This window comes from Apodemus sylvaticus, chromosome 5, assembly GCF_947179515.1.
Source record: "Apodemus sylvaticus chromosome 5, mApoSyl1.1, whole genome shotgun sequence".
Classification (NCBI taxonomy): Eukaryota; Metazoa; Chordata; class Mammalia; order Rodentia; family Muridae; genus Apodemus; species Apodemus sylvaticus.
This window is the reverse complement of record NC_067476.1, coordinates 141,579,392-141,603,814: the sequence shown is the minus strand read 5'-3', so window position 1 is coordinate 141,603,814 and position 24,423 is coordinate 141,579,392. Positions and strand designations below refer to the sequence as shown.

At 40.9% G+C, this 24,423-nt stretch overlaps 2 protein-coding genes across 4 annotated transcripts in view; both read left to right on the top strand.

The window, feature by feature from the left end:
- The first annotated feature begins 328 nt into the window (after positions 1 to 328).
- Cpne1 (copine 1) overlaps positions 329 to 24,423 on the top strand; it is a 40,775-nt gene continuing 16,680 nt past the window's right edge. Inside the window, exons 1-2 of one of the 3 annotated variants that reach the window (XM_052184072.1) lie at positions 379 to 421; positions 8,703 to 8,752. The gene's annotated coding sequence lies outside the window, so the exon portion shown is untranslated. Of the gene's footprint in view, positions 422 to 8,702; positions 8,753 to 14,237; positions 14,328 to 24,423 lie in introns of those variants that run through there. The other 2 variants (XM_052184071.1, XM_052184073.1) reach the window with 2 other exon arrangements.
- Rbm12 (RNA binding motif protein 12) lies at positions 8,671 to 20,663 on the top strand. Its single transcript, XM_052184069.1, has 2 exons — positions 8,671 to 8,752; positions 14,185 to 20,663. Exon 2 carries the CDS (start codon positions 14,207 to 14,209, stop codon positions 17,288 to 17,290), a length of 3,084 nt encoding a protein of 1,027 aa, XP_052040029.1. The 5' UTR covers positions 8,671 to 8,752; positions 14,185 to 14,206; the 3' UTR covers positions 17,291 to 20,663.

The following is a 24,423-nucleotide window of genomic DNA, read 5'->3' as shown; positions in this document are numbered from 1 at the left end:
TGGTAGTGCGTTTAATCCTCAAGCCAGTTCTGCAGTGTACGCCCTGTTCCCCTACTTTCGCGGGGTCTCCAAGAGCCAACGAACCTTGGACAACAGGAAGGTTTCGCTCTGACCTTGTCAAGAGCGATTAAAAAGCCCGGTTTACAACAAATACCGCAACTTCCGAGGTTTTCCTCTCCACCCCCAAATCCGCAGCGCGCCTGCGTCTCCCACCGGGTGACGTCGGCAGCGGCGCTCCGCCCACCCGGGAACGCGGAGCGGCGGAGCGGGCGGGCGGCCATTTTGTGAAGCGGCTGCGGAGGTGTTGGCTGCAGTGGGCTCCGGGAAAGCCGTTCGGGCTGGGGCTGTCGGCCGCAGGGCTGAGGCACTCGCGCGGGGGGTAACTCGGGTCTGGGTTCTGGTGCCGCGCAAGCTCTCCCCGGTAAGACTCCCGCAGCCCCGGAACGGGCGGGGCTGTGCGGGGCTCGAGCCGCCTCCTTGGTGCCTCGGGGCGGGGCCTTCCCAGGCCTCGGAGCCCGCGGCCGCGCGCGCCCTACACAAAGGGTCGCGGCGGGGCTGCGGGGGTCCTGGGGCGCCGCTCACGCTCCGCGGCCTCCGAGGATGCGAGAGGTGGAGTCTGCGTGCCGAAGTGGGAGCGAGGCCTTAGCGGGGACGCCCCGGTGGTCCTGAGAGGGGAAGCGGCCAGCATTGGGTGGCCTCGCGGCCTGCGAACTACCGGGTTGGGGGATTGCGATGGAAACGCCTGCAGGCAGAATGGGGGAAGGTTTCGTTGACTTTAAGCGAGAACGAGGTTTTAACTCTCACCTCTTGCCCCCGAAGTGAAGAGGCCCTAGTGGCCTATGACCTGCAAAAGGGGACTACATTAGGGACACACCTAGGGGGAGGAAGGTGTCCTGGGAGGTTGGGAACTGGTGGCCCTTAGGGCCTGAAGGTGCAGGGAGTTGCTACGAAGTGCTTCCTAGGTCCAGCGCTGAGGAAGGGCTTCCTAGGTGTAGGTAATTGGACCCACCCTGTAGGTGGGCGAGGCTTGAAGTCTTGGAGAATTGTAGATAGGATGTCTGGTCCTTGATTCCCAAATAGGGAAGAGGCTGCTATCTGCAGCACCTTTACTGCACCTTTGGGAGTTACAGGGAGGAAGGAGGGTGGGTGCCTTAGATAGCTTACTGTCTGAAGGTTGGCGGCGCTACTTTGCAGAAATAGAAGGGAAGGCATTTAAGGATCTACAGGTTAGTATTGGGGTATGGACTAATGTAGCTTGTTGGGGTGCCCGTGTTAGTAAGTGTGCCCAAGTGTGTATGTTTTATAGTGAAAGTTATAAGGAGTCCCATGTCGTCTACTCAGGGTTAATTCAAGTGCTGAAGGTTCATTCATTCTGGTAGATAAAGTTGAGAATTACAGGCTGTGTTGCAGAAGTATTCTGGGTCCTAAAGCCTTTTGGCTCCTAGATTCAGAGATGACTGAATGTGTGCAGTCGGCAGGAACCATTTTATTGTGTACTTTAAGATTTAAGTTGATGCGAATCTTATTATATAACCTGGTGGGAAAAAACTAGGATGGATGGCAACTGGAGGGAGAGACTATTTATCCCAGAGGTTTTTTGGATAGTTTGAAGTGTAATATTTGGCCAACTTCAGTCTTAGAAACAAAAATTGTCCGGGACCTTGTTAACCACTGTATACTGTTAAAGTGCGTTTGCAGTTGGGAAAAAACCTTACAAAAATCTTTATTGAAAAAAAAAGTAGATATATAAAACTGATGTACTTGTTTTTGAAACTTGTTGCTTTTGATGAGATGGAGACTTTTGGATTAGTAGAAAGTGATTGTGGAAGAACTGTTCGCATAACTTCGAATAAAATTTTTGGAGGAAATGAAATGTTTGTGTTTAGGTGACTTCATAAGTTTGTGCTTAGTGTGTATTGGGTAGTTTATCAAAACGTGTTACATTTTTATATCGCCTTACACTTGGTTAAATGTTGGTTACTGTGGATTGTAATGCATAATTTTATGTTCAGATATGTGAACATCAAACCACTGTGGTGGTTACTGTTCTAGGCTACTAGAAATATACTTTAGGCTTCTTTTACTCTTTTGTGACATGTTGAATGTTTTGATTGACTGCATATTGAATATTTGGGACTTCTTGGTACAGTTTTTAGGTGTAAAAGTTCATTATATCATACTTCTGTTTTATACTGTGGGCCAGATGCTAGACCCCACTGCTAGTCTTGATAGTCCCACTTGAGTTTGCAGAGAGCAGCTCCACTGCTTGATTTTTGGAGGTTTGGTTGTTGCTTGTTCCTCATTGGCCATAGGATCTTGTAGCTTAGGCTGACATTGAACTCTTAAGATGATGGGATCCCTAATAACAGTTGGCTTTTGATATTAAGTTTGAATAAGTGATTTTTTTTTCTGAAAATGTTGTTAGTAATTAGTTGTACATTGTATACTAATTTTTAAATCTCCCCTTAAAATGCACAGTCCACTTTAAAAATCTAAAACCTAGCCTACATTTTTTTTGAGTGTATAGGTATTTTGCCTGTATTCATGCCTGGTGTCCTCAGAGCCCAGAAGAGGGTATCAAATCTGCTGCAACTGGAGTTAAAGAAGGTTGTGAGCTGCCATGTGGGTGCTGGGAGTTGAACATGGAACCTCTGGAAGAGCAGCCCGTGATTTTAACCACCGAGCAGATTCTCCAGCCCTCTAGTCTACATATTTGTAATAAATACTTATTAAAATGAATGTTCGCTAAACATTAGTCAGATTTAGTCAGATGAAACAGAGCGATTCCACTTACAGTTCTAACAGCTTTACTGCCAACAGCCTATGCACCTTTGGTTTGCAGTTCTGAGTTTAAAGCCAGAATGAAAGATGTGGTTAGTTAGGCTAGAAAGAAGATTGTTATTTTGAAGTATAAATGAATAAAAAGGATATTTTTGTTGGTATCAATAATAACAATATTTTTTGGCAGGAGGAAAATATTTACACATGTCTTGATTTGCTGCCTGAGTACTAAATGAGAAATTAACATGAACATTCAGCATTATACATTTTATCAGTGTCAGAAAAATGTATTTATAAGGATGGTCCCAGGATCGGAAGTGTGTTTTATCTGGTGATGGGGTGGGGGGAGCAAATTCAAGGGGACAAGGCTGTGGTTTCATGATTCCTTTGGTGATGGGATTACATTGCTGACATTGTGCCCATTGTAATAGAGGCTTTGTTTCTTGTCTCTGAGGTGAACATTTAAGGGGTTGTTGGGACTTTGTTTCTTTTGGATCTTAAGTGCATAGTTCTGCTTCACCCTGATTCTTGTCAAGTAAAGGTTGATTTTACAAAATGAAAATTTACTTTTTCAGTGTTTATTGCCAGATAAAGAGTGGGAATGCTGGAGTTTTAGTTTGTTCCTTTGTAACTAAAAGGTTTGTTGTCAGACATTTTACTTTGGAATTTTCAAATAATCGGAATGGCTAGTAAAATAAGTTTATCTTTTTGGTAATATGCAAATACTTAACTATGTTTATCTGGTTTCTGTTGTGGTGAAGCAACGTCTGTTAGGAAACGAAGTCGAAAATAGGCTAAACGAGCACGCTTGTTGTGTTAGGTCTTCTGAACTAAATCTGTGGATCACTGGCCAATTTTCTCCTTGCCTGTCCTTATTTTATATGTAGATAGAATATAAGACATTCTGTTGTAGTCCAGACCAACCTCAAACTCTTACTCTTTGTCCCTCTGCCTCTTAAATGGTAACATTATATGTGCAGCATGTCTAGCAATAGTATCTGTTTTTTATATATTTGTTTCTTTGTTTTTGAGACAGGGTCCCCTGTCTGTCATGGAACAAGGCTGGCCTCAAACTCCAGAGATCTACCTGCCCTGCCTTTGTGCTTGCTTTGGACTTAAAGACACAGCCACATTTGAGTCAGTACTTTTTTGTATTGGGTTTTTGTTTTGTTTTTTAAAAGATTTATTTATAAAAAAAAAAGATTTGTTTATTTTATTATATGTACGTACACTGTAGCTGTCTTCAGACACCCCAGAAGAGGGCATCAGATCTCATTATGGATGGCTGTGAGCCACCATGTGGTTGCTGGGAATTGAACTCATGACCTTTGAAAGAGTAGTCAGTGTTCTTAATGGCTGAGCCATTTCTCCAGCCCGTGTATTGGTTTTTTGAGACAGGGTTTCCCTGGGTAACCCTTGATGTCCTGGTACTCAGTAGTATATCAGGGTGGCCTTGAATTTAGAGATCTGCCTGCCTCTGCCTCCTTGAGTCCTGGGATTAAAGGTGTGTGGCCTTTCCCCATCGCCTTTTTTTCCTTTTTATTTTTAATTAGAGATATTCTTTATTTACATTTCAAATGATTTCCCCTTTCTTAGTCCCCCCCTCCCCCAAGTCCCTTAAGCCATCTCCCCCTACCCCTAGTCCCCAATCAACCCCTTCCCACTTCCCTGTCCTGCTATTGCCCTACACTGCTGCATCGAGCCTTTCCAGGACCAGGGGCCTCTCCTCCCTTTAATATCCAACAAGGCCACTTTCTTTCTTTCTTTCTTTCTTTCTTTCTTTCTTTCTTTCTTTCTTTCTTTCTTTCTTTCTTTTTTTTTTTTAATAGAATTATTTTAGTCATGTCCTTCCAAAGTTTACCAGAACTCAGATGAGTGGGATAGATTTTTAAATTTTGGATCCTGTGTTCAGTTAGACTCTAGCTCACATTTTAACACATAGGAATAAACATTCTCTGGGAAAGCAGTGCTGCCGCTATTAATTTGTGATCTTGGGGCTGGAGAGATGGCTCAGCAATTAAGAACACTGGGTACTCTTCGAAATGACCAAGGTTCAAACCTGGCACTTACATGGCAGCCCACAGCTAAGACCAGTTCCAGGTGATATGATACCCTCTTTCTGGTCTCTGCCATTACTGTTCCTGTGATGCAGATACACAGCAACTAGGTGGAACATCCGTACCTGTGTAATAATACATAATTTTTTTTGAGCTTTGAAACAAAAATGCTGCTGTTTTCAGTTTTTATCTGACTTATTTGTGAAGGAAGAACTGTGGTTAACAAAAGGTGCTGGTATTCAGCCTTGATGTACACACTTTCCTTGGTACAGGAATGCTTCTGATGGTGTTTCTTGTATGTAGATTGATTCTGTACTGTAAGTTGAACACAAAAATTAAACTACATGTTTGCTGAGATCAGCTGGACTTTCAACATTTCTTTCTTTCTTTTTTTTTTTTTCTTGAGACAGGGTTTCTCTGTGTAGCCCTGGCTGTCCTAGAACTCACTTTGTAGACCAGGCTAGCTTCGAACTCAGAAATCCGCCTGCCTCTGCCTCCTAAGTGCTGGGATTATAGGCGTGCGCCACCACCGCAGCCCGGCTTCATTTCTTAATGTAGTAAGAATTTTCCTTACTGTTAATACTTTCTACTGTTAATTCTTGAGTGTGACTGGCTAACCTAAATTTGTCTTTCTCAGGATGGATGTGGGGTATCTTCTTGTGTCTGAAAGGGAAAAAAAGAGTTAGGAAATTCAGTTCTCTAATGTGTGGGAGACATGCCCAGGCCAAGACTGTGTGTTTTGTTCCTACTTGGTTTTTCTGCTCTCATTATAGTACATCCTGGCTGGACTTGAACTCACTATGTAGTTCATTCTGACTTGGAACCCAGGATCCTCCTGCCTCCTGCCTCCTGAAGCAGTGAGGTTATAGGAATATATTACCGCACCCTGCTATGCCAGACCTTTCAAATTAGAATCTCCAATAGGTTCCAGATGTTTAGCACAAAAATTAATTAGAAAATTGCCCTGGCTTTTAGTACCTAGTGCTGACCTTTTATGCAGTTAGAGATAAGTTTTGCAATAATTATTTTTGTTACTTTATTTGAAGCAAACCTTCTGTTTTATATTTCCCTTTGTGACTAGTTATAGAAACTGCTAGATTCAGGTTTTGCTCTTTGTGAATCAGAGGTTCTCTCTAGCTGACCTGGAACTCATTATAGACCAGGCTGGCCTCAGACTCAGATCCACCTGCCTCTGCCCCAGTGAGTGCTGGGATTAAAGGTGAGTGCCACCACTCCTGGTTCAGAGAACTCAAGAGTTTGGTTGGGCTGTGTGATGCTCCACATGAGTGGAGGGACTTGCCATAAAGCTCGACCAGCTTGTTTCTGTCCCTGGGACCCACACGGTGAAGGAGAGGACTGTCTCCAAGTTGTCCTCTGACTTCCACACACATATGCTGTGGCTTCTGTGACACACAAATATACTAATTATGTAAATGTAATTAAATGGAGAGTTAAGAAAATAGCTGGCTAGGTTGTTCAGAAGTAAAGGCTCTTGCCATGAGTCTGAGTCACCTAAGTTTGGTCCCTGGATCCCACATAAAGGAAGGAAGAAAGATTCAACTCCACAGAGTTATTCTCTTACCTCCACACAGTGCTGTCTGGCACATGTGTGCACATACACATCACATACATGATTTGTGGACAACATGATAAGGATTAATATAGTGCTCTGGCTTGATTTTTGGTTGCAAACTCAATTTTATGTAATATTTTAAGTTATTTAGAATATTTTTGCTTTGTCCATTAGACAAGTTCAGAATAACACTTGGGATTTTTTAAAATTTGTTATACTTTTTGGTGACAAAAATTATCACTGTGGCTTACTTGATCTCAAAGAATAGTAACAAAGTGAATATCATTCAGATAAATTCTTTTGCTAATCTTGTTACCAGACAGGGGCAGGTTTTTTCTCTTTTTCAGAATTTAGAAATGACTGACTGAGGCAGTGGTTTAATGGGGCATGAGGATTCCCAGAATCTATATAAAGAAGAAAGAAGTGCATACCTGTAAGCTTAGTGCTCCTCTGGGGAGATCACGGGCCAGCCAACCTGGTGTATTGCACCACACACCCCCAAAAGCCCTTTCTTAAAGTGGAGAATGCAAATACTGAGACCCAAGATTCTCCTCTGACTTCCACAAGCACACAGATTTTTTTTCTTTAAATCACCGGTTTTAAAAATGTTGGCACATGGCCTATAATGCCAGAATGTGAGGCCTTCCCCTGAAACAAATCACACCATTCAGTGGATCATGGTGGCACATACCTATACCCTAGCCCTTGAGACAGGAGGATCAATAAAGGCCAGCCTCATCTACTTACTAAGTTTGTGGCTTGTGGTGCTTGAGACTTGTCTCCAAAACAGAAACAAACTAGTATATTTAAGCCAGGATCACCAGCCTGATTTAAAAAGTAGAATATGGCTAATAAGATGACTACTTGGTTCCAACCATATGGTCTGAGTTTTAACCCTATGGCCCACATGGTAGAGGGTGAGAATCAACTTTTCAGAGTTGTCTTCTAACTTCCACATGCATTCTGTGGCATGTACATACAATAAATTAAAAATAAAATACTGAGCTTAGGGTAGAGCTCAGTAGTAGACGATTTGCCTAAAATGTGCTAGGTTTATGTTCCATCTGGGGTTACTACACTACACCACCCCCAGAAAAGTTAAAAAGTAAAAGGACATTTTAAAATGACCCTTTAAGTATAATTATGGGGCAGGAGAGAGGGCTCAGCAGTTAAGAGCATTGACTGCTCTTGTAGAGGATTTGAGTTTGTTTCTCAGTCCTACATGGTGGCCTACAGCTGTCTGTAATAGCAGTCCCAGGGAATCAGAAGCTCTCTTTGGCTTCTGGGCGCCAGGCATGGACATGGTGCACAGATATAAATACAGGCAAAAACCTGAACACAGAGAAATTAAGGTTAAAAGATAAATATGGTTAATTGTTTGGTATATAAGTTGCTTGTGAATTGTTAATAACTAGTTTGGAAATAATTACCCTGAAAGATAAGTACCCTGTTACCTGTGTTTGCTTTGGAAAGCATCATTATATATCAAGACATTTGCTGGGAAAATACTTTGTTTTTGAGACGGATTTGTTGTTGGCCTAGGTTGGACTTAGAACTTAGTATGTAGCCCAGGCTAGACCTAGTATGTAGCCCAGGCTATTCCTAGACTTAATAGTAGTATATCAGCTTCTGCTTTTGGAGTGCTGGGGTTACAGTTGTGCTTTAGATACTCTTTAAACAAGTCTCTCTTTTTGGGGAATTACATTCAGAGAAATCTCCCTTAATGTATTGAATACCAATAGAATTAGTGCTTAGATTTTGAACTTGCATTTCAGTTGTGTTTTGTGATCTCTAGAATTATGATGCAGAAGTAATCTATTTGAAAGAGTCATTGCAGTGATGTCTGAGTGTCTCAACATTGATGACAGTTGTCCAGGAATTGTTATTGTGCTTCCTCAGAAGTTTGGTGAGAACTTCTTGCTAGAACTTCTGGATTGTATAAATGTCAAGTGATAAAGCAATTATCTGAAGTTGAGTTTTAGTACTGTTTTTAAATTTATTTTTTGGCTATTTTGTGGCATATTCTTGATAAAACCTACCTGATAGCACTTTCTGGATAGAATGGTTTTCAGACTTGAAAGCACCATCAAATTAAGAGTATGTTTGGGATTTTGGTGTCTCTTTCCTTAAAAAATAAAACTATACATTCTTTGAAATACTCTGCTGGTTTCAGACTCTTCTTCATAAAGTACAGTTCAGTGTGGCCTGTGCGTGTTGTTTCCTGCATTGATTTTTGCCTCCATTTATTCTCTGTTGCAGTCTAAAAGTTGGTTTTAATTGGTTGCCCACAGGATTGACTTGGCCTCTGCTTCTTAAGAAAATACATCTCTTGTTTTACAAGGTAAGAGATTTTGAATAGGTTCATTTTTATACAAAATAAAATGCGATACCTTAAACAGTATGAAAACAAGTGTAGTAAACTCTGTGCGTGTGTGTATGCACGTGTTTACTGAAGGATGAGAGTGGGATGAAGAGTTGTTTCCTGAGAGTCTTGTTTTATTTATGTATACATTTCTTATTGCCTGGAAGTTACCGTGTGCGCCATCTCCTACAGCATTGTGATGGGTGGTAGATTCCAATGCTTCTTGGCATGGTTACTTATAGTCCTAGAAATACAGGTGTAGATAGTAGGTAATAGTTTGTACAGCACAAATTTTAGACCTTAGCAATTGAATTTAACCTTTTGTTGGAGGGACCAAGCTAGACTCAAGACAGGTTAAGCTTTGCTTCTAACCAAGTATTTAGTAGCAGAATAACAGATATTTCTTTATATTTTTCCGAACCTAGCAACTTTTTCTGCTTCAGATGGGTTTAGGAGTAGATCCTGTTCTCTGCTTGGTTTAATCCTCCAGCCCTTTCCTAGCTGGCAATCTTAGGCAGGTTATTAACAATTGGTATGTTTTCATTGGGTTCATTGTACCGACTTTCAGTAAATTTCTTAGCAATATGGCTTAGAAACGTACATGAATCTAATTTAGGCTTGTGTTCTTGGGGCCATTTTAAGTTCTCATCTTATTCTTAAGTTTCACACTAAAGCATTTTTTCCTTAGGTTTTCAACACCTGGCTTACCAATGATATTACACCCATAGAAAGTGATGAAACATTTTTTTGAAATTGACCATAGTGCCATCATGATTTGCACATAAACATATTTCAGATTAAGTAAGGAATGTGATTTTGACTCAGTTATTTAGAAATGTGCTGATATAGTTTCATATTACAATGCTGAATAGAGAAGGTCTGTTGGTGATGATCTTTGTTGTGTTTTTTTTAAATAGGTGTGTGTGTGTGTGTGTGTGTGTGTGTGTGTGTGTGTGTGTGTGTAGGAACTGGCACTTGGAGTAACACAGTGTGGAGGTCATAGGGAAGGTCAGTTGTTTCTTTCTCCCAGGTGGACTCCAGGGATCAAACTCCGGTTACTTGAGCCTTCTTACCAGGCCTATTGTTTGACTCTTCAGACCATACCTAAAACCTTTTACTCAGCCACCCCACCTCCATGTCCAATGCTAGTTCATCATTCTTGGTTAAATTTGAAGATTGCTTTTATCTTTGTATATAATTATAAGAATATGAAATCAATGGTAGTGTTTGCTTAACAAGCACAAAGCTCTGGTTCAGTCTTCAGTGTAACACAAATTAGATACAGCCCAGAGCTAGGGAGGTAGGAAGAAGATTCTAAATATATAACTTAGCTGTGTTTGATTTATGAAAATTTTTCAGGTGTACTAAACAATGAGATGAGTTTTGATGTTTTAGGCTGCCAGGAGTGGTGATACATACATACCTTTAATTCCAGCACTTGGGGCAGAAGCAGAGGCAGGTGGTTCTCTGTGAGTTGGAGGCCAGGCTACTTTCTTTAGGGAGTTCCAGAGCTACAAAGTAAGAACATATTTCAGAATAAACAAAAGATAAGGGAAACAAAGAAAAGAAAACCAAAACAACTATCAAAACTAAACAGTATATTTCTATTTTGTATATAGTAATTATATTGTTGATACTAGATTTTATATCATGAAATTGGAGTTCGTACAGTATTTGACATGTACGAAGAATTTCTTCCATTTATTTGTGTGTTAGAGCTTATAGTAGAAAACCTTGTTCCTTCTAATGTTCTTAATTGAGAAATTATTAAACCAGATCTCAAGTAATTAAAATTTCTCTGAGCACTTGGAACCAACTTAATAGGTTTATATTTAAAACTTGATTGATCACATCAGTTTCAAATGACCATTTTTCCAATACCCAAGTTTTGATTCCCATTCTTTTAAAAGTTATAGAAGCAATTAAAATTGCAGTTGGTAATGCTGCCAGGTATAATAGCAGCAACAGGAACAACAAACAAGCAGACAGATAAATGGGAATCTTTTTTTTTTAAAGATTTATTTATTTATTATATGCAAGTACACTGTAACTGTCTTCAGACACCCCAGAAGAGGGTGTCAGATCTCATTACAGATGGCTGTGAGCCACCATGTGGTTGCTGGGATTTGAACTCAGGACCTTGGAAAGAACAGTCAGGGCTCTTAACTGCTGACTCTCCAGCCCAATAAATGGAAATCTTGAAATCAAATTTGGCCGGGCAGTGGTGGTACATGCCATTAATCCCAGCACTTGGGAAGCAGGGGCAGGTGGAATTCTGAGTTTGAGGCCAGCCTGGTCTACAGTGTGAGTTCCAGGATAGCCAGGGATATACAGAGAAACACTATCTTGAAAAACCAAAAAAAAAAAGAAAGAAAGAAAGAAAGAAAAAGAAAAGAAAGAAAATTTGGACCTGGGAGAAACTTCTTTAAGATTTCTTTTAAAATATTAAAATTATTTTTTAAAAAAGATTTGATTATGAGTGCTTGCGTGTCTTTGTGTGAGTATATGCGTGTGAGTGCAGGTACTTGTGCAAGCCAGAGGAGTTAGATCCTCCGAGCTGGAATTAAATAGCAGCTTTAAGCCTTCTGACATGGTGCTTGGAACTGAACTCAAATTCCCTAGATGAGCAGTTTGAGCTTTTATTTTATTTTTTTTGTTGTTTTGTTTTTTGTTTTTTCAAGACAGGGTTTCTCTGTAAAGCCTTGGCTGTCCTGGAACTCACTCTGTAGACCAGGCTGGCCTTGAACTCAGAAATCTGCCTGCCTCTGCCTCCCAGAGTGCTGGGATTACAGGCATGCGCCACCACCGCCCGGCTCAGTTTGAGCTTTTAACTGCTGAGCTATTTTATTTTCATTTCATGTGTATGAGTGCTTGCCTGTGTGTGTGTGTAGTGTGTAGTGTGTGCGCGCGTGTGTGTGTGTGTGTGTGTGTGTGTGTGTGTATAGTGTGTACGTGTGTAGCTGGCAAGGCCAGAAGAAGGTGTTGGAGCCCCTAGAAGTGGAGTAATAGATGGTTTTGAGCCACTACATGGATGTTGGAAACTTGACCTGGGTCCACTGTAGAAACAGGTGATCTTAACCACTGAACCATTGCTCCACGCTCTTATTAGTTTTCAAACAATCTCATGTATCTCAGGCTGGCCTTAAATTGGTTATGTAGCCAAGCATGACTCTGAACTGAAAATCCTGTAACTAATAATGATAGGATTGCAAGTATATGTCTCCATACCCAGTTAAGGAGGTGCTGGGATTAAACTCAGAGCCTCGTGGATACCACGCAAAGTATCAGCTACTTTTTGTGTTTTGAGATAGTATTTCACTAGCTCAATAACTCTAGCTGCCCCTGAATTCACTATAGGCTGTCCTCAGACTCACAGATAGCTGCTTGCCTCTGCCTCCCAAGTGCTGCTGCTGCTATTATTATTGTCGTTATTGTTGTTGTTACTTTTGTTGTTGTTATTATTGTTATTATTAATTTTACATATATATGAGTATTTTGCTCTGCATATATGTGTACTATATATGTGCCTTGTTGTCCATGGAGGACAGGAAATGGTATTAGATTTCTTGGAACTGAATTAGAAGTGGTTGTGAGCTACTATGAGGGTGCTTGGCCCCAAACTGATGCACTCTTTTTTATTTTTTATTTATTTTTTGATTTTGGTGTGTTTTTTTTTTTTTTTTTTTTTTTTTGTTTTTTGTTTTTTTTGAGACAGGGTTTCTCTGTGTAGCCCTGACTGTCCTGGAACTCACTCTGTAGACCAGGCTGGCCTCAAACTCAGAAATACGCCAGCTTCTGCCAGCTTCTGCCTCCCAGAGTACTGGGATTACAGGCGTGCACCACCACTGCCTGGCACTGATGCACTCTTAACTGTTCAGCCATTTTTCCAGCTGAACCCTATTATTATTATCATCATTGTAATTTTATAATTACTTATTTGTATGTTTTGTGGGGGGGGGGAGTGCAGGGAGGATTCTCTTCAGTGTATATAGGTCCCAGGGATGGAACTCTTCAGCATTTATTAGCAAGTTAAGCCATCTCATTGAGTCCCCCTTCCTCTCCCCCTTTTATTTATTTTTTGAGACAAATTTTGCTGTATAAAGAGATAGCGAGCAACCAGAGAATCAGCAGGAGTTAAGTTGGCTTGGAGACCTAACAGGTCTTGGTCTTGAATTCAAGTTCTTCCTGCCTCAACTTTCAAGTTCCTCCTGCTTCAACTTCACTGCCATACTGAGCATCTGTGGTGTTGGGGATGGGCTCTTGAGCTTTATGAGTGCTAGGCAAACATTCTACCAACTGATTTATGTTCCTAACCCCTGTTTTGTTCATTTGTTTGAGACTGAGTCTCACAATGAAGCCCTCAGTGGCCTGGAGCTCTATAGAGCAGAATGGCTTCAAGCTCACAGAAATTGGCCTCCTAAGTACTGGAATTAAAGGCTATTCCACTATGCCTGGCCCTAGTTGTCCTTTTTAAAGTAAATCCAAAAAGAGACAAAAGGAGAGAGTGTGTGTGCATGGTCACATATGAGCCCGTGTGCTCAGGCAGAGGCTGGAAGAGGACGTCAGGTCTATTGTTCTGTGCCGTATTATCGTGCTCCCTTCATTGTACTTAGAACTAGGCTTTCAGTTGGGACTTCTAGCTAGGGTTTCAGACATATGTAGCCATACCCATGTGGATGCAGGGAATAGAACTCCTGTTCTTGTGATTGCACATACAGCAAGTTCTTACCCAGTTAATCATCTGTGCAGCCTCAGATAGTTCTTTCTTTTACTAAAACTATGAAACATATTGAAAAGTTTTACTATGAAATATGGAGTCTGTTATCATTTGAGATTTCTTGTGCAAAGAATTGAATTGGGGATTGGTGTTTGAATGCTAGTCAAATACCTGCCACTCTTCCTTTTGAGATTTGAACCTACTTTATCATTTAATATTTATGTAATGCAGGAACATTCCTGTTTTCTGTTTCTTCTGCATTTTGAGATTGAGCCTTAAAAAGTATCACTCTGATAACTATGAAATTATAAAGTTTATATGGGAGGTGCTAAATCAGTTTTAAATATTAATTTTGATGCATCATTTGCATGATTCCTCCCATAGATTTTTGCACATTTATTTTAAATCTTACTGAAGACTTAATGATCTAAATGATGTTTATTGTGACTTTACTGTCCTTAGTTTTTCTGGGATCTTTTAGGTATTAGACTGAACTTCTAACCGCTTTATAACTATTGCCAAAATGAAAGCCTTTAGAACTTGGAATTGTTCACATCTTTGAATTATCTAAATTAAAAACATTGCAATAGCTTGAGGGAATGTGGGTTAATGTGGTAGCTGGTCATTCTTGCAACTAAAGTCTTGGTGTAATTATAAGGAGTCTGACATGGCCGTTGCCTTTTCTCATCTGCAGGTGTGTGTGGTTTCAGCGCAGCATGGCTGTGGTCATCCGTTTGCAAGGTCTCCCAATTGTGGCGGGGACCATGGACATCCGCCACTTCTTCTCTGGATTGACCATCCCCGATGGGGGCGTGCATATTGTAGGGGGTGAACTGGGTGAGGCTTTCATCGTTTTTGCCACTGATGAAGATGCAAGGCTTGGTATGATGCGCACAGGTGGTACAATTAAAGGGTCAAAAGTAACACTATTATTGAGTAGTAAAACAGAAATGCAGAATATGATTGAACTGAGTCGTAGGCGTTTTGAAACCGCCAACTTAGATATTCCACCAGCAAATGCTAGTAGATCAGGACCACCACCTAGCTCAGGGATGAGCAGCAGGGTAAGCTTGCCAGCAACAGTACCCAACTTTAATAATCCTTCACCAAGTGTAGTAACTGCTACCACTTCTGTTCATGAGAGCAACAAAAGCATACAGACGTTTTCCACAGCCAGCGTAGGAACTGCTCCTCCAAGTGTGGGGGCTTCCTTTGGGAGCCCAACATTCAGCTCAGCGGTTCCGAGTACAGCTTCTCCAATGAACACAGTCCCGCCACCACCAATTCCTCCAATCCCAGCGATGCCATCTTTGCCACCGCTGCCATCCATTCCCCCAATACCAGTTCCTCCTCCGGTACCAACATTGCCTCCTGTGCCACCTGTTCCTCCCATTCCCCCAGTCCCTTCTGTGCCACCTATGACCACATTGCCTCCTATGTCAGGCATGCCACCCTTGAATCCACCACCTGTGGCACCTCTGCCTGCTGGAATGAATGGCTCTGGAGCGCCTATGGGTCTGAACAATAATCTGAACCCTGTGTTTCTGGGTCCATTAAATACTGTTAACCCTATACAGATGAATTCTCAAAGCAGCGTGAAGTCTATTCCTATCAACCCTGATGATCTGTATGTGAGTGTGCACGGAATGCCCTTTTCTGCAATGGAAAATGATGTCAGAGAGTTTTTCCATGGGCTCCGAGTTGATGCAGTGCATTTGTTAAAAGATCATGTAGGTCGAAATAATGGGAATGGATTGGTTAAGTTTCTCTCTCCTCAAGATACATTTGAAGCTTTGAAACGAAACAGAATGCTGATGATTCAACGCTATGTGGAAGTCAGTCCTGCCACAGAGAGACAGTGGGTAGCTGCTGGAGGTCATATCACTTTTAAGCAAAGTATGGGGCCTTCTGGACAAGCCCACCCTCCTTCACAGACACTTCCAAGGTCAAAATCGCCCAGTGAGCAGAAAAGGTCAAGATCAAGATCACCACATGAGGCTGGATTTTGTGTTTACTTAAAAGGGCTACCATTTGAAGCAGAAAACAAACATGTCATTGATTTTTTTAAGAAGTTGGATATTGTGGAAGATAGTATTTATATAGCTTATGGACCCAATGGGAAAGCAACTGGTGAAGGCTTTGTAGAATTCAGGAATGATGCTGACTATAAGGCTGCTCTCTGTCGTCATAAACAGTACATGGGCAATCGCTTTATTCAAGTTCATCCAATAACTAAGAAAGGTATGCTAGAAAAGATAGATATGATTCGAAAACGACTTCAGAACTTCACCTATGACCAGAGGGAAATGGTGTTAAATCCGGAGGGGGAAGTCAGTTCTGCCAAAGTCTGTGCCCATATAACAAACATTCCATTCAGCATTACCAAGATGGATGTTCTTCAGTTCCTAGAAGGAATCCCAGTGGATGAGAATGCTGTACATGTTCTTGTTGATAACAATGGGCAAGGTCTAGGGCAAGCATTGGTTCAGTTTAAAACTGAAGATGACGCACATAAATCTGAACACTTACACCGTAAAAAGCTGAATGGGAGAGAAGCTTTTGTTCATATAGTTACCCTAGACGATATGAGAGAGATTGAGAAAAATCCCCCAGCCCAAGGAAAAAAGGGCTTAAAGATACCTGTTCCAGGTAATCCTGCAGTACCGGTGATAGCTAGTGCAGGAATGCCCACTGCTGGAATTCCCACTGCTGGAATACCCAGTGCTGGAATACCAGGTGCTGCGATGCCTAGTGCGGGTATACCTGCTGCTGGGATGCCTGGTGCTGGGATGCCCGGCTCTGGAATGCCTGGTGGTGGAATACCTGGTCCTGGAATACCTGGTCCTGGAATACCTAGTGCCGGAATACCCGGTCCTGGAATACCTGGTCCTGCAATGCCAGGTCCTGCAATGCCCGGTCCCGCAATGCCCGGTCCCGCAATGCCAGGTCCTGCAATGCCCGGTCCCACAATGCCCGGTCCTGCAATGCCCGGTCCCGCAATGCCCGGTCCCGCAATACCCGGTCCGGCAATACCTGGTCCCGCAATGCCCGGTCCAGCAATACCTGGCCCAGCAATACCTGGTCCTGCAATACCTGGTGCTGGCATCCCCAGTGCAGGAGGAGAAGAGCATGTCTTCTTGACTGTAGGATCAAAGGAGGCCAATAATGGGCCACCATTTAACTTCCCTGGTAATTTTGGTGGGCCCAATGCCTTTGGGCCACCACTCCCCCCTCCAGGATTAGGGGGTGCCTTTGGTGATGTTAGGCCTGTTATGCCTTCGGTTGGAAATAGTGGTTTGCCTGGCCTAGGACTGGAGGTTCCAGGTTTTGGAGGTGCACCAAATAATATAAGTGGGCCATCAGGATTTGGGGGCATCCCTCAGAACTTTGGAAATGGCCCAGGTAGTTTAAATGCTCCTCCTGGTTTTGGAAGTGGACCCCCTGGTCTTGGAAGTGTTCCTGGGCATTTGAGTGGGCCACCAGCCTTTGGGCCAGGGCCTGGGCCTGGCCCCATCCATATTGGGGGTCCCCCTGGCTTTGGAGCTAGCTCTGGAAAACCAGGACCTACAATAATTAAGGTGCAGAACATGCCTTTTACTGTATCTATTGATGAAATTTTAGATTTCTTTTATGGTTATCAAGTAATTCCGGGTTCAGTATGTTTAAAATACAATGAAAAAGGTATGCCTACAGGTGAAGCCATGGTGGCCTTTGAATCTCGGGATGAAGCCACAGCTGCTGTCATTGATTTAAATGATAGGCCTATAGGTTCAAGAAAGGTAAAACTCGTTTTAGGGTAGCCGTTCACATCAGTTTCTTATTGAGTATATCTTTATTTTGCTGTGATTAATGCATCCAGATTGTTTTCCTAGTAGTTCCAGGTTAGAACCTGTGGATTGTTTCAATTGCAGATAGATTGGTTTCTATACACAGAGCATTGGTTGGCTGTTTTACAACTCACAGAATAAATATTGCAATTTGTTACAGTAAAGCTATCTGGAGAGAACACAAAAATAACTTTGGCATACAGTAGAGACCATTTGTAATACTCGATCATATAAAGCGTATCAAGGAATCTAGATTGGTTTTCTTTTATACCACATGGGATGAAGAAAATAGAAACGTGAGTAGAGCTCGTGGAGGGGGCTTGTGCCAGTGCTGACAATTAGAAGTTGGCTACTTTTGCAATTTGATTTAAAGCTGGACATACCTGCTTTGTTATAGGCTCAAAGCTTTGTCTGAAACCTTCATTTTCTTTTAAAATTGAATAAAGTCTCTGTATCCAGATTCATTGTATGTACCTTTATTGCTTCTTAAGGGTTCTTGCTGTATAGACAGTCCTACTTCAGTGTTGCCGCTTTATTTGCCTATTTGACTCACTTGTAATAAGTACAACTACTTTGTTAGTTTTTAATTTCTAATATAGAAATTCCACACTTGTGGTTTCTGCTAAATAAGCCTGAACTTTGATTTCTAATGTCACACTTATGATTGTGTGAAATGACTTTTACCATAAAAATAAACAATGGAGTCCTCTACTGACATTATTTGGTTTGACTGCCAAGTTTTATTTAGTTTAGGAAGTTTAAAATTTGTTCATATTGTTTGGATGACAATGAAAACCAGAAACCACTTAGTAATCAGTGTTTAGTTTAGGTGTTTGATTTGAAATCTTTGTGATGGACTAATTTAGCAAATTGTTTTTGTCCCAATTTATGTGAATTTTGGAACAAAGGAATTCGTAGGAAAGAGCATTCTATCTTGGAATATAAAACTGAAGTTGAAAGTGGCAGTTTTGTTAGCAGTAGTATTGTAGAATGAAAGATCCCTATGTTGGATCATAGGTTGATGTGTGTTTAATTCTGTTAATTTGGAGGCTTTGTGGTGCCGTTGTTTGATCATGAGCCTGTTCACAAAAATCCTTTATGCAGAGTCTAAGTACAGCTGTCAGAAGAGAGAATTGAGGTCACTGTGCATTTTATAGTCTTCCTTTTGGCTATCAGGATACTAAGATGGAGGGACTCTTCAGATGGCTAAATGTCCTTTCCCTTAAAAAGCATTTGGTTTATCACATCTCGTTCACTGATAGGTTCTGAATTTAAAATGCTTGAAAGCTGTTTCACAGTTCACATAACTTACAGAATTGGAGACTGATGAATAATAACGGAAATAAATAGTATCTTTCACATAATGTGGCTTTACCTACATTGAGAAGTCTACATTTAAAGGAAGCATATCTTGCATACATTATATATATATTTATTTATATACATGTATGTATGTATGCATGTATACACACATATACATATGCACACACAAATGTATGTCTGTAGTGCCTTTTTTGTGTTCTAAGCGAGTGATACACTGAAGTAAAGTTTCGTCGTGTAATTTTAGAGTTAAGAGTGGCAACAGTCTCTTGGCGGAAAGTTTGAAAGCCTATTCACTGCTATAGTCTTGGAGGAAGAGACAGTTTGAGGTTGTTTTGTTCAGTGAAAGAGTTGTGCAGACTTTGAAAAGTGGCTGCATTGTGAATCACTTGATAACTCACAAACATAGATTGCATGACAGATAGCTACTGCCTCAAAAAGCAATATGTTTATATGTGATGTTATTTGTTAAGTAATCATTTCTCGTTCCAAAGACAGAGTGTGAACACTTCAGAACTATTTTGGGCATCTTATTTCAACTGCAGTTTATTTTCCCCACTGGAAACTGACTATATTTTAGAAAAAGTGATTGTTGGAAGGTGAAAATCTTTTATCCTTTCTCACAGTTTATTTTGGTTGTATCTTCGTACATGATTATTAAATATTTCATACACTCAATTGCAACTATTTTGTTATTCTACATCTTAGATAAACGCTAAAAAGAAAAACCTGGTTCACACTGTTCATTAAATAAGAAAATAGTGTTGGTATGGAAATCAGAGAGAATTGTGTTCCGCATTCCCTTTAATCACAACAGAGTTTGTTGTGAAATGTAATTAAAAGCTTTGCCCTCTGGAATTTGAGCTTGTATGTTTGGGACAGACCTAATTGCTGAGTATATTTTATCTTGTTTGGGCATTGAAGTTTCAGTTTTTATTTTTATTTTAATAACCATGAAAATGTGTTCTATCAAACTATTTATACCTCTCGTCAGAAAAATTTTTCCAGAACTAGACTTGGTATAGATTTGAGTTTCCGTAATTTTTTCATTTGTATGGTATGAAGGCTTTGTAAAGCTTTGCTCAAAGTGTGTTTGTAAACACTGTTCAAGGTATTCTCAATTTCATGTATAAATTTTATTGTCTGTTTTTGGTGACTTTGACATGGAAAAGAATATTTCCTTAGGGTTAATTTGTTTCTCCTAAGTTTTTATTAGTGTTTATTTTTCTTTTGGTTTTATAGGAGTAGAGAAATCTACAAATGTATTGTATAAATAAGCAAATTGTAAATTTTTAAAACTCCAGTGCCAGATTTAGCTCATAAGCATAATTTGGAGGCGTTTTCTGTGTTTATACTAGTCTGGATGTACAATTATTAGTGGCTGTTGTAGGTTTTGTTTTAATGCAACAGTGTTAAGTGAAATGTAGTTCCTGACTCGTTATTTTAAGTCATCTCAAAGCATTGACAATTAAAGCTGCATTAGGAAATGTCAACCTTACAGATAGGTAGTAACGTTCAGGGTAGCTAAGGTCAGTCCTGATCTGCTTGATGAAATCTAGGCGTACGTACATATATGGAGTAAGCACGCACACATGGTTTTAGGTGGAAATGCTCACCTTGCACAAAAATAAGGAAACAAAAGCTAACTCAAACTCCATTTTGCTGGATTCTGCAGAATTGATGAAGTGTGTAAAATAAAATGCACTCAGTTTGAAAGCGTTGGAAAAATGAGTGAACATAACATGTACAATGACTCATAGTCCATGTTTTGGGGACGTTTGTGGTGGTGATCACTGAGTGCTTGTCGCGCTCAATTCCATGTGTAAGTTATTTCACTTCAGCTGTTTTATTGGCAGTCCTGTAGTCCAATATTTTGAATTCAAGCACAGCCAAAGGGCTGTTGACAGTGTGACCACAGCACAACCTACTTTGGCATCATTTAGCAATTTTTGTTTATAAAGAAGAAGTCTTGGATACTGTTCAATAAACTTGTCACAAAATAAAGGCTGATGCTTTAATGCTTCAACTGCACAGTACTTCTTTGAGCTATAATACCATGTTTTGGGTTTTTGTTTTTAACTCAAGAAAATATTTTGTGCCTTTGGAAATGTGGATTTGGTGATCTTAGAGGTAACAATTGTTGCTTATTCTTGTCTTCTAATGCTGAAGTGTGGAAAGAAGAGGATGCCTTGGGACAGCAGGGAGGAAACTTGATTCTAGGTCAAATCTGTGGTATCTTCGTTTTCAGAATTTCATTTTATTGTGTGTGCTTTGTTAGCTAATGGCTTCATTATGTGGATTTGGAAAGAACCTGAGGACCATACTCCTCCTCACCAGGAGTCTCCAAGGGTCAGTGGACTCTCATTTTCAAATACTGGTTGCAGTGGAAAGGGGGAAAATGCTTGGAGTAGGTTCTTAATTTCACTCACCGAAAGCTTTGTCTTTGCAATCCTATGTGATGGGTTTGAGGTGGGGAGGAAAAGATAGCCAAACAATCGCTGCTTTGTGACATTGGTGTTCTGGGTTTTGTCCCTTTCACATTTGTTTAACTTAATGAACTTAGTAAACGAAGTTGTTATACCCTGCTGGTTTTAAAGGCCGGGCTAGAGCTGCTACGATTTGTGGGCTGTTTTTACAATCAGAGTTATCGGGAAATGCTTATAATTTAGCTTGTATTTGAATATCCTAGTGTGTTAGAAAGTCCGAGCAGGCAGTCTGCCACTGAGCTGCATGTCCTGTTTTAGAAGAGCTTAGACGTAATTCCACATAGCAACTGAGTGATTTTATTGATTGTATTGCCCAGGCTACTTAGAACTGGATTCAAGAATTCTTCCCACCTTGGAGTAACTGGACAAGAGACACAGGCTACTTTAAGTCTTTTTAAATCTGACCAGTGTTGAGGAAGCATTTACAAAATAATGGAGAGTAGCATCAGCAGCCCTCTACACATAGACAGGGGTGGACTTGGGAGAGATCACTTCTGCAATTTGTTGTTTTCTGCTCTTTAGTATTTTATGCAAGAAAGTGTATCATATTTATCACATCATCCTCCCCAGAGTATATTTTTCTTAAGGGGATATGATAGAATCTAACTTAAAACTTTGCCTTTAAATGGTACGTAGTATAGTATTTCTTAGCTAAAAAATGGTACTTAGTATAAAATCTGATTGGGCATGAAAGCTTCCTGTATAATAGTTTGAAGAGTGCTGTGCCAGCACATTTGCAGTGGTGACAGTTCTGTGGAAAAGCCCCATGTCCAACAACATAAGCAAGTTCATCTTCTATTCATTAATTCTTTGTATGTTCTTCTGGACTTGATTGTGATGCTTGAGCTACATTCTATCTGTCTGAGTCGCAAGCATCCTTAAATTTAAGTATGACTCCTTATCTGGATCAACATAGCAACAATAAGCAACCAATGCAGTGTATCATGCTTTCCGGCATACCATTCTGCAACTGAAGAGTCCGGGACAAATGACCCTGATGTAAACATTTCAGTCCCGGTTATAGGTCAGCACTTCAAAAGCACTGAAGCTGTATATAGTAGGGGGAAAATGGCATTAACCATGGTCTTTGATATCTGTTGAGCCTTGGGGGCCTTAGTCTAATGAAATGTTAGAGGTTAGAACATGAAACTCAGCCAATAGTTGCAGAGAAGTGAATGGGACAGAATATTCATATTGGCAATTCAGTGTCAGACATACAGAATCTGGCCTAGAGAACAATTATATTTAAGTCCTTGTCAATAATCTGACAACCTCCTATTTTATATTGGAAGGAAGAAAGACATAAACCCTGGGATGTTGGCAGACCCTGACTCATCCCATGGGTTTCTACCAGCTCCTTGGTGTTTAAGTTTCTGCTGCCACCACCAGTTTTCTCCTTTGCCTTCTCACATGTAAATAGATGTGCTGGAAACCAGGATAATAGTCTGCGTGAACTGTAGCCTCCTGACAGTAGGAGTCGTTTACTTAAGTTTAAATTGCAAAGGAAAGTTGTATGGTTCATAACAAAGAGTAGCTACATTGTGCAGCTACACCCTGGCCGTGACACTTCTATGTCCAGCACTCTGGGTCGACCTGGTCTACATGGTGACTTCCAGGCCAGCCAGGGCTAAACAGTGAGACCTTGTCTCAAGAGGGAAAAAGAAGGTCTAAAAGAGCCTAGCCACTTAGACAAAATACCAGCCTGTGCTGCTGTGCTGCCTGTCTGCTACTCCACGTGGTAGGTTGCAAATGGAGACTGCATCTGTAATTCCCTTTGGCCATGTGATCTATGAGACCAGTGGCTGTAAACTTGCTCAGGTGGCTATTTTAGTAGATAAACCACTTGGCTTCTTTGATGGTGGAACTCAACTTTGCTGGTCTTCATACACGTATGTTTTCATGTAACTATAGCTTAGCCATAGCTATATGCCATGCTAACAAATTTTGGGGCAGTCTTATGTGTGGGGCACAACAGAACTTAATGATGGGAAGGCAAAAATGCCACAGAATCTGAATAAAGGCTCTCTTGGCCTTTATTGCTGGTCAGACAGTTAACTCATGTGGGAACAAGTTTGTGGCTATACTATAGTTTTCCAGAAAATTTAAAAGCTAATACTTAAGATCCTCCATGTATCCCAACTAACTGAGTTATTAAACTGGTGAGTAGGGAAAACATTGATTATGAACAGAGGCTCTGGTCCACTGTGCTGATCAAGCAGCATGCACACTGGAGAGACAATGGTTTTTAACAATGTTCTGTCCCTGGTGATGCTCAGGAAGATGGTCTGGTATTTCCTCACATCCTCCATGTTTAACAGACACTGGATATGTATGTTGTAAGAGGATGGAAGCAGAAGTTGACTACCCTTGAAGTAGCTGCTATAAGCCACTTTCTGAGATGAGTTTTACCATACATTTGTTTAAAAATTATTTCTTTGATGAAATCCCATAAGTTTGGAGTCCTGTAAGTGCTCCGTTATTGTCTCAGGGATAAGGAGATTATGATACATACATCTGTATGTAAGGCTAGTTAGTATGTGTAGGCCATGGAGAGAAGTACATAGTACAGCAGGGGACTATCTTAAGTGGCTACTTAGCTCAGAGACTGGACTAAACTATAAAATGGGAGCTAGGAATAGAATGGGACAGGGAGATTCCTTTTGATTCCTTTAGTTCTTGTGACCCATGGCTATTGTGTCTTTTGGGCGTTGTTCTGTAAAAGGATTCAGATTATTCAGTGGTAGGTGTGTATCGTTCTATGACCACAGCTATTCCATTTCTTTTGGAAATTGGTATGAGTTTGGCCCTGAAGGGAAACTTAAGTGTGTTTGACTTGGCTGCTTTGGTGACTTCTCTTGAGTGTGGTAGAATAGAACCCCCACATTGCTCCTCAGATCAGTCACTTTTCTATTATTGTGCCCATCCTGCCATTTAAGTCCTAAGTGTCCCATAAGGGTACAGAGGAGTGCTACACACACCAACATCCAAACGCACATTTACTTACCTGGGAGCCCTGAAGGGAACAGTTGGTCACTCTTAGTATAACCTTAGCCCTCAGAGTTGCTCTCGCCACCCCCATTTTATTGATAGAGAAGTCTACAGTGTTGGAACTTCAGGTATGAGCTATGAACCTACACAACTACAAACAGAATTGTCATGGAGGCGCTCATACTTCATAGGTAGCAAGTGTCTCCTGCTTCTCCCTCATCTGAGGGGTGTCAGGTGGGGCTGAATTCACAATAGTGGTCATATGGTGGATCCCCAGTCTATTAGAGAAGAGCCTCAGTGCTCCATGATTTT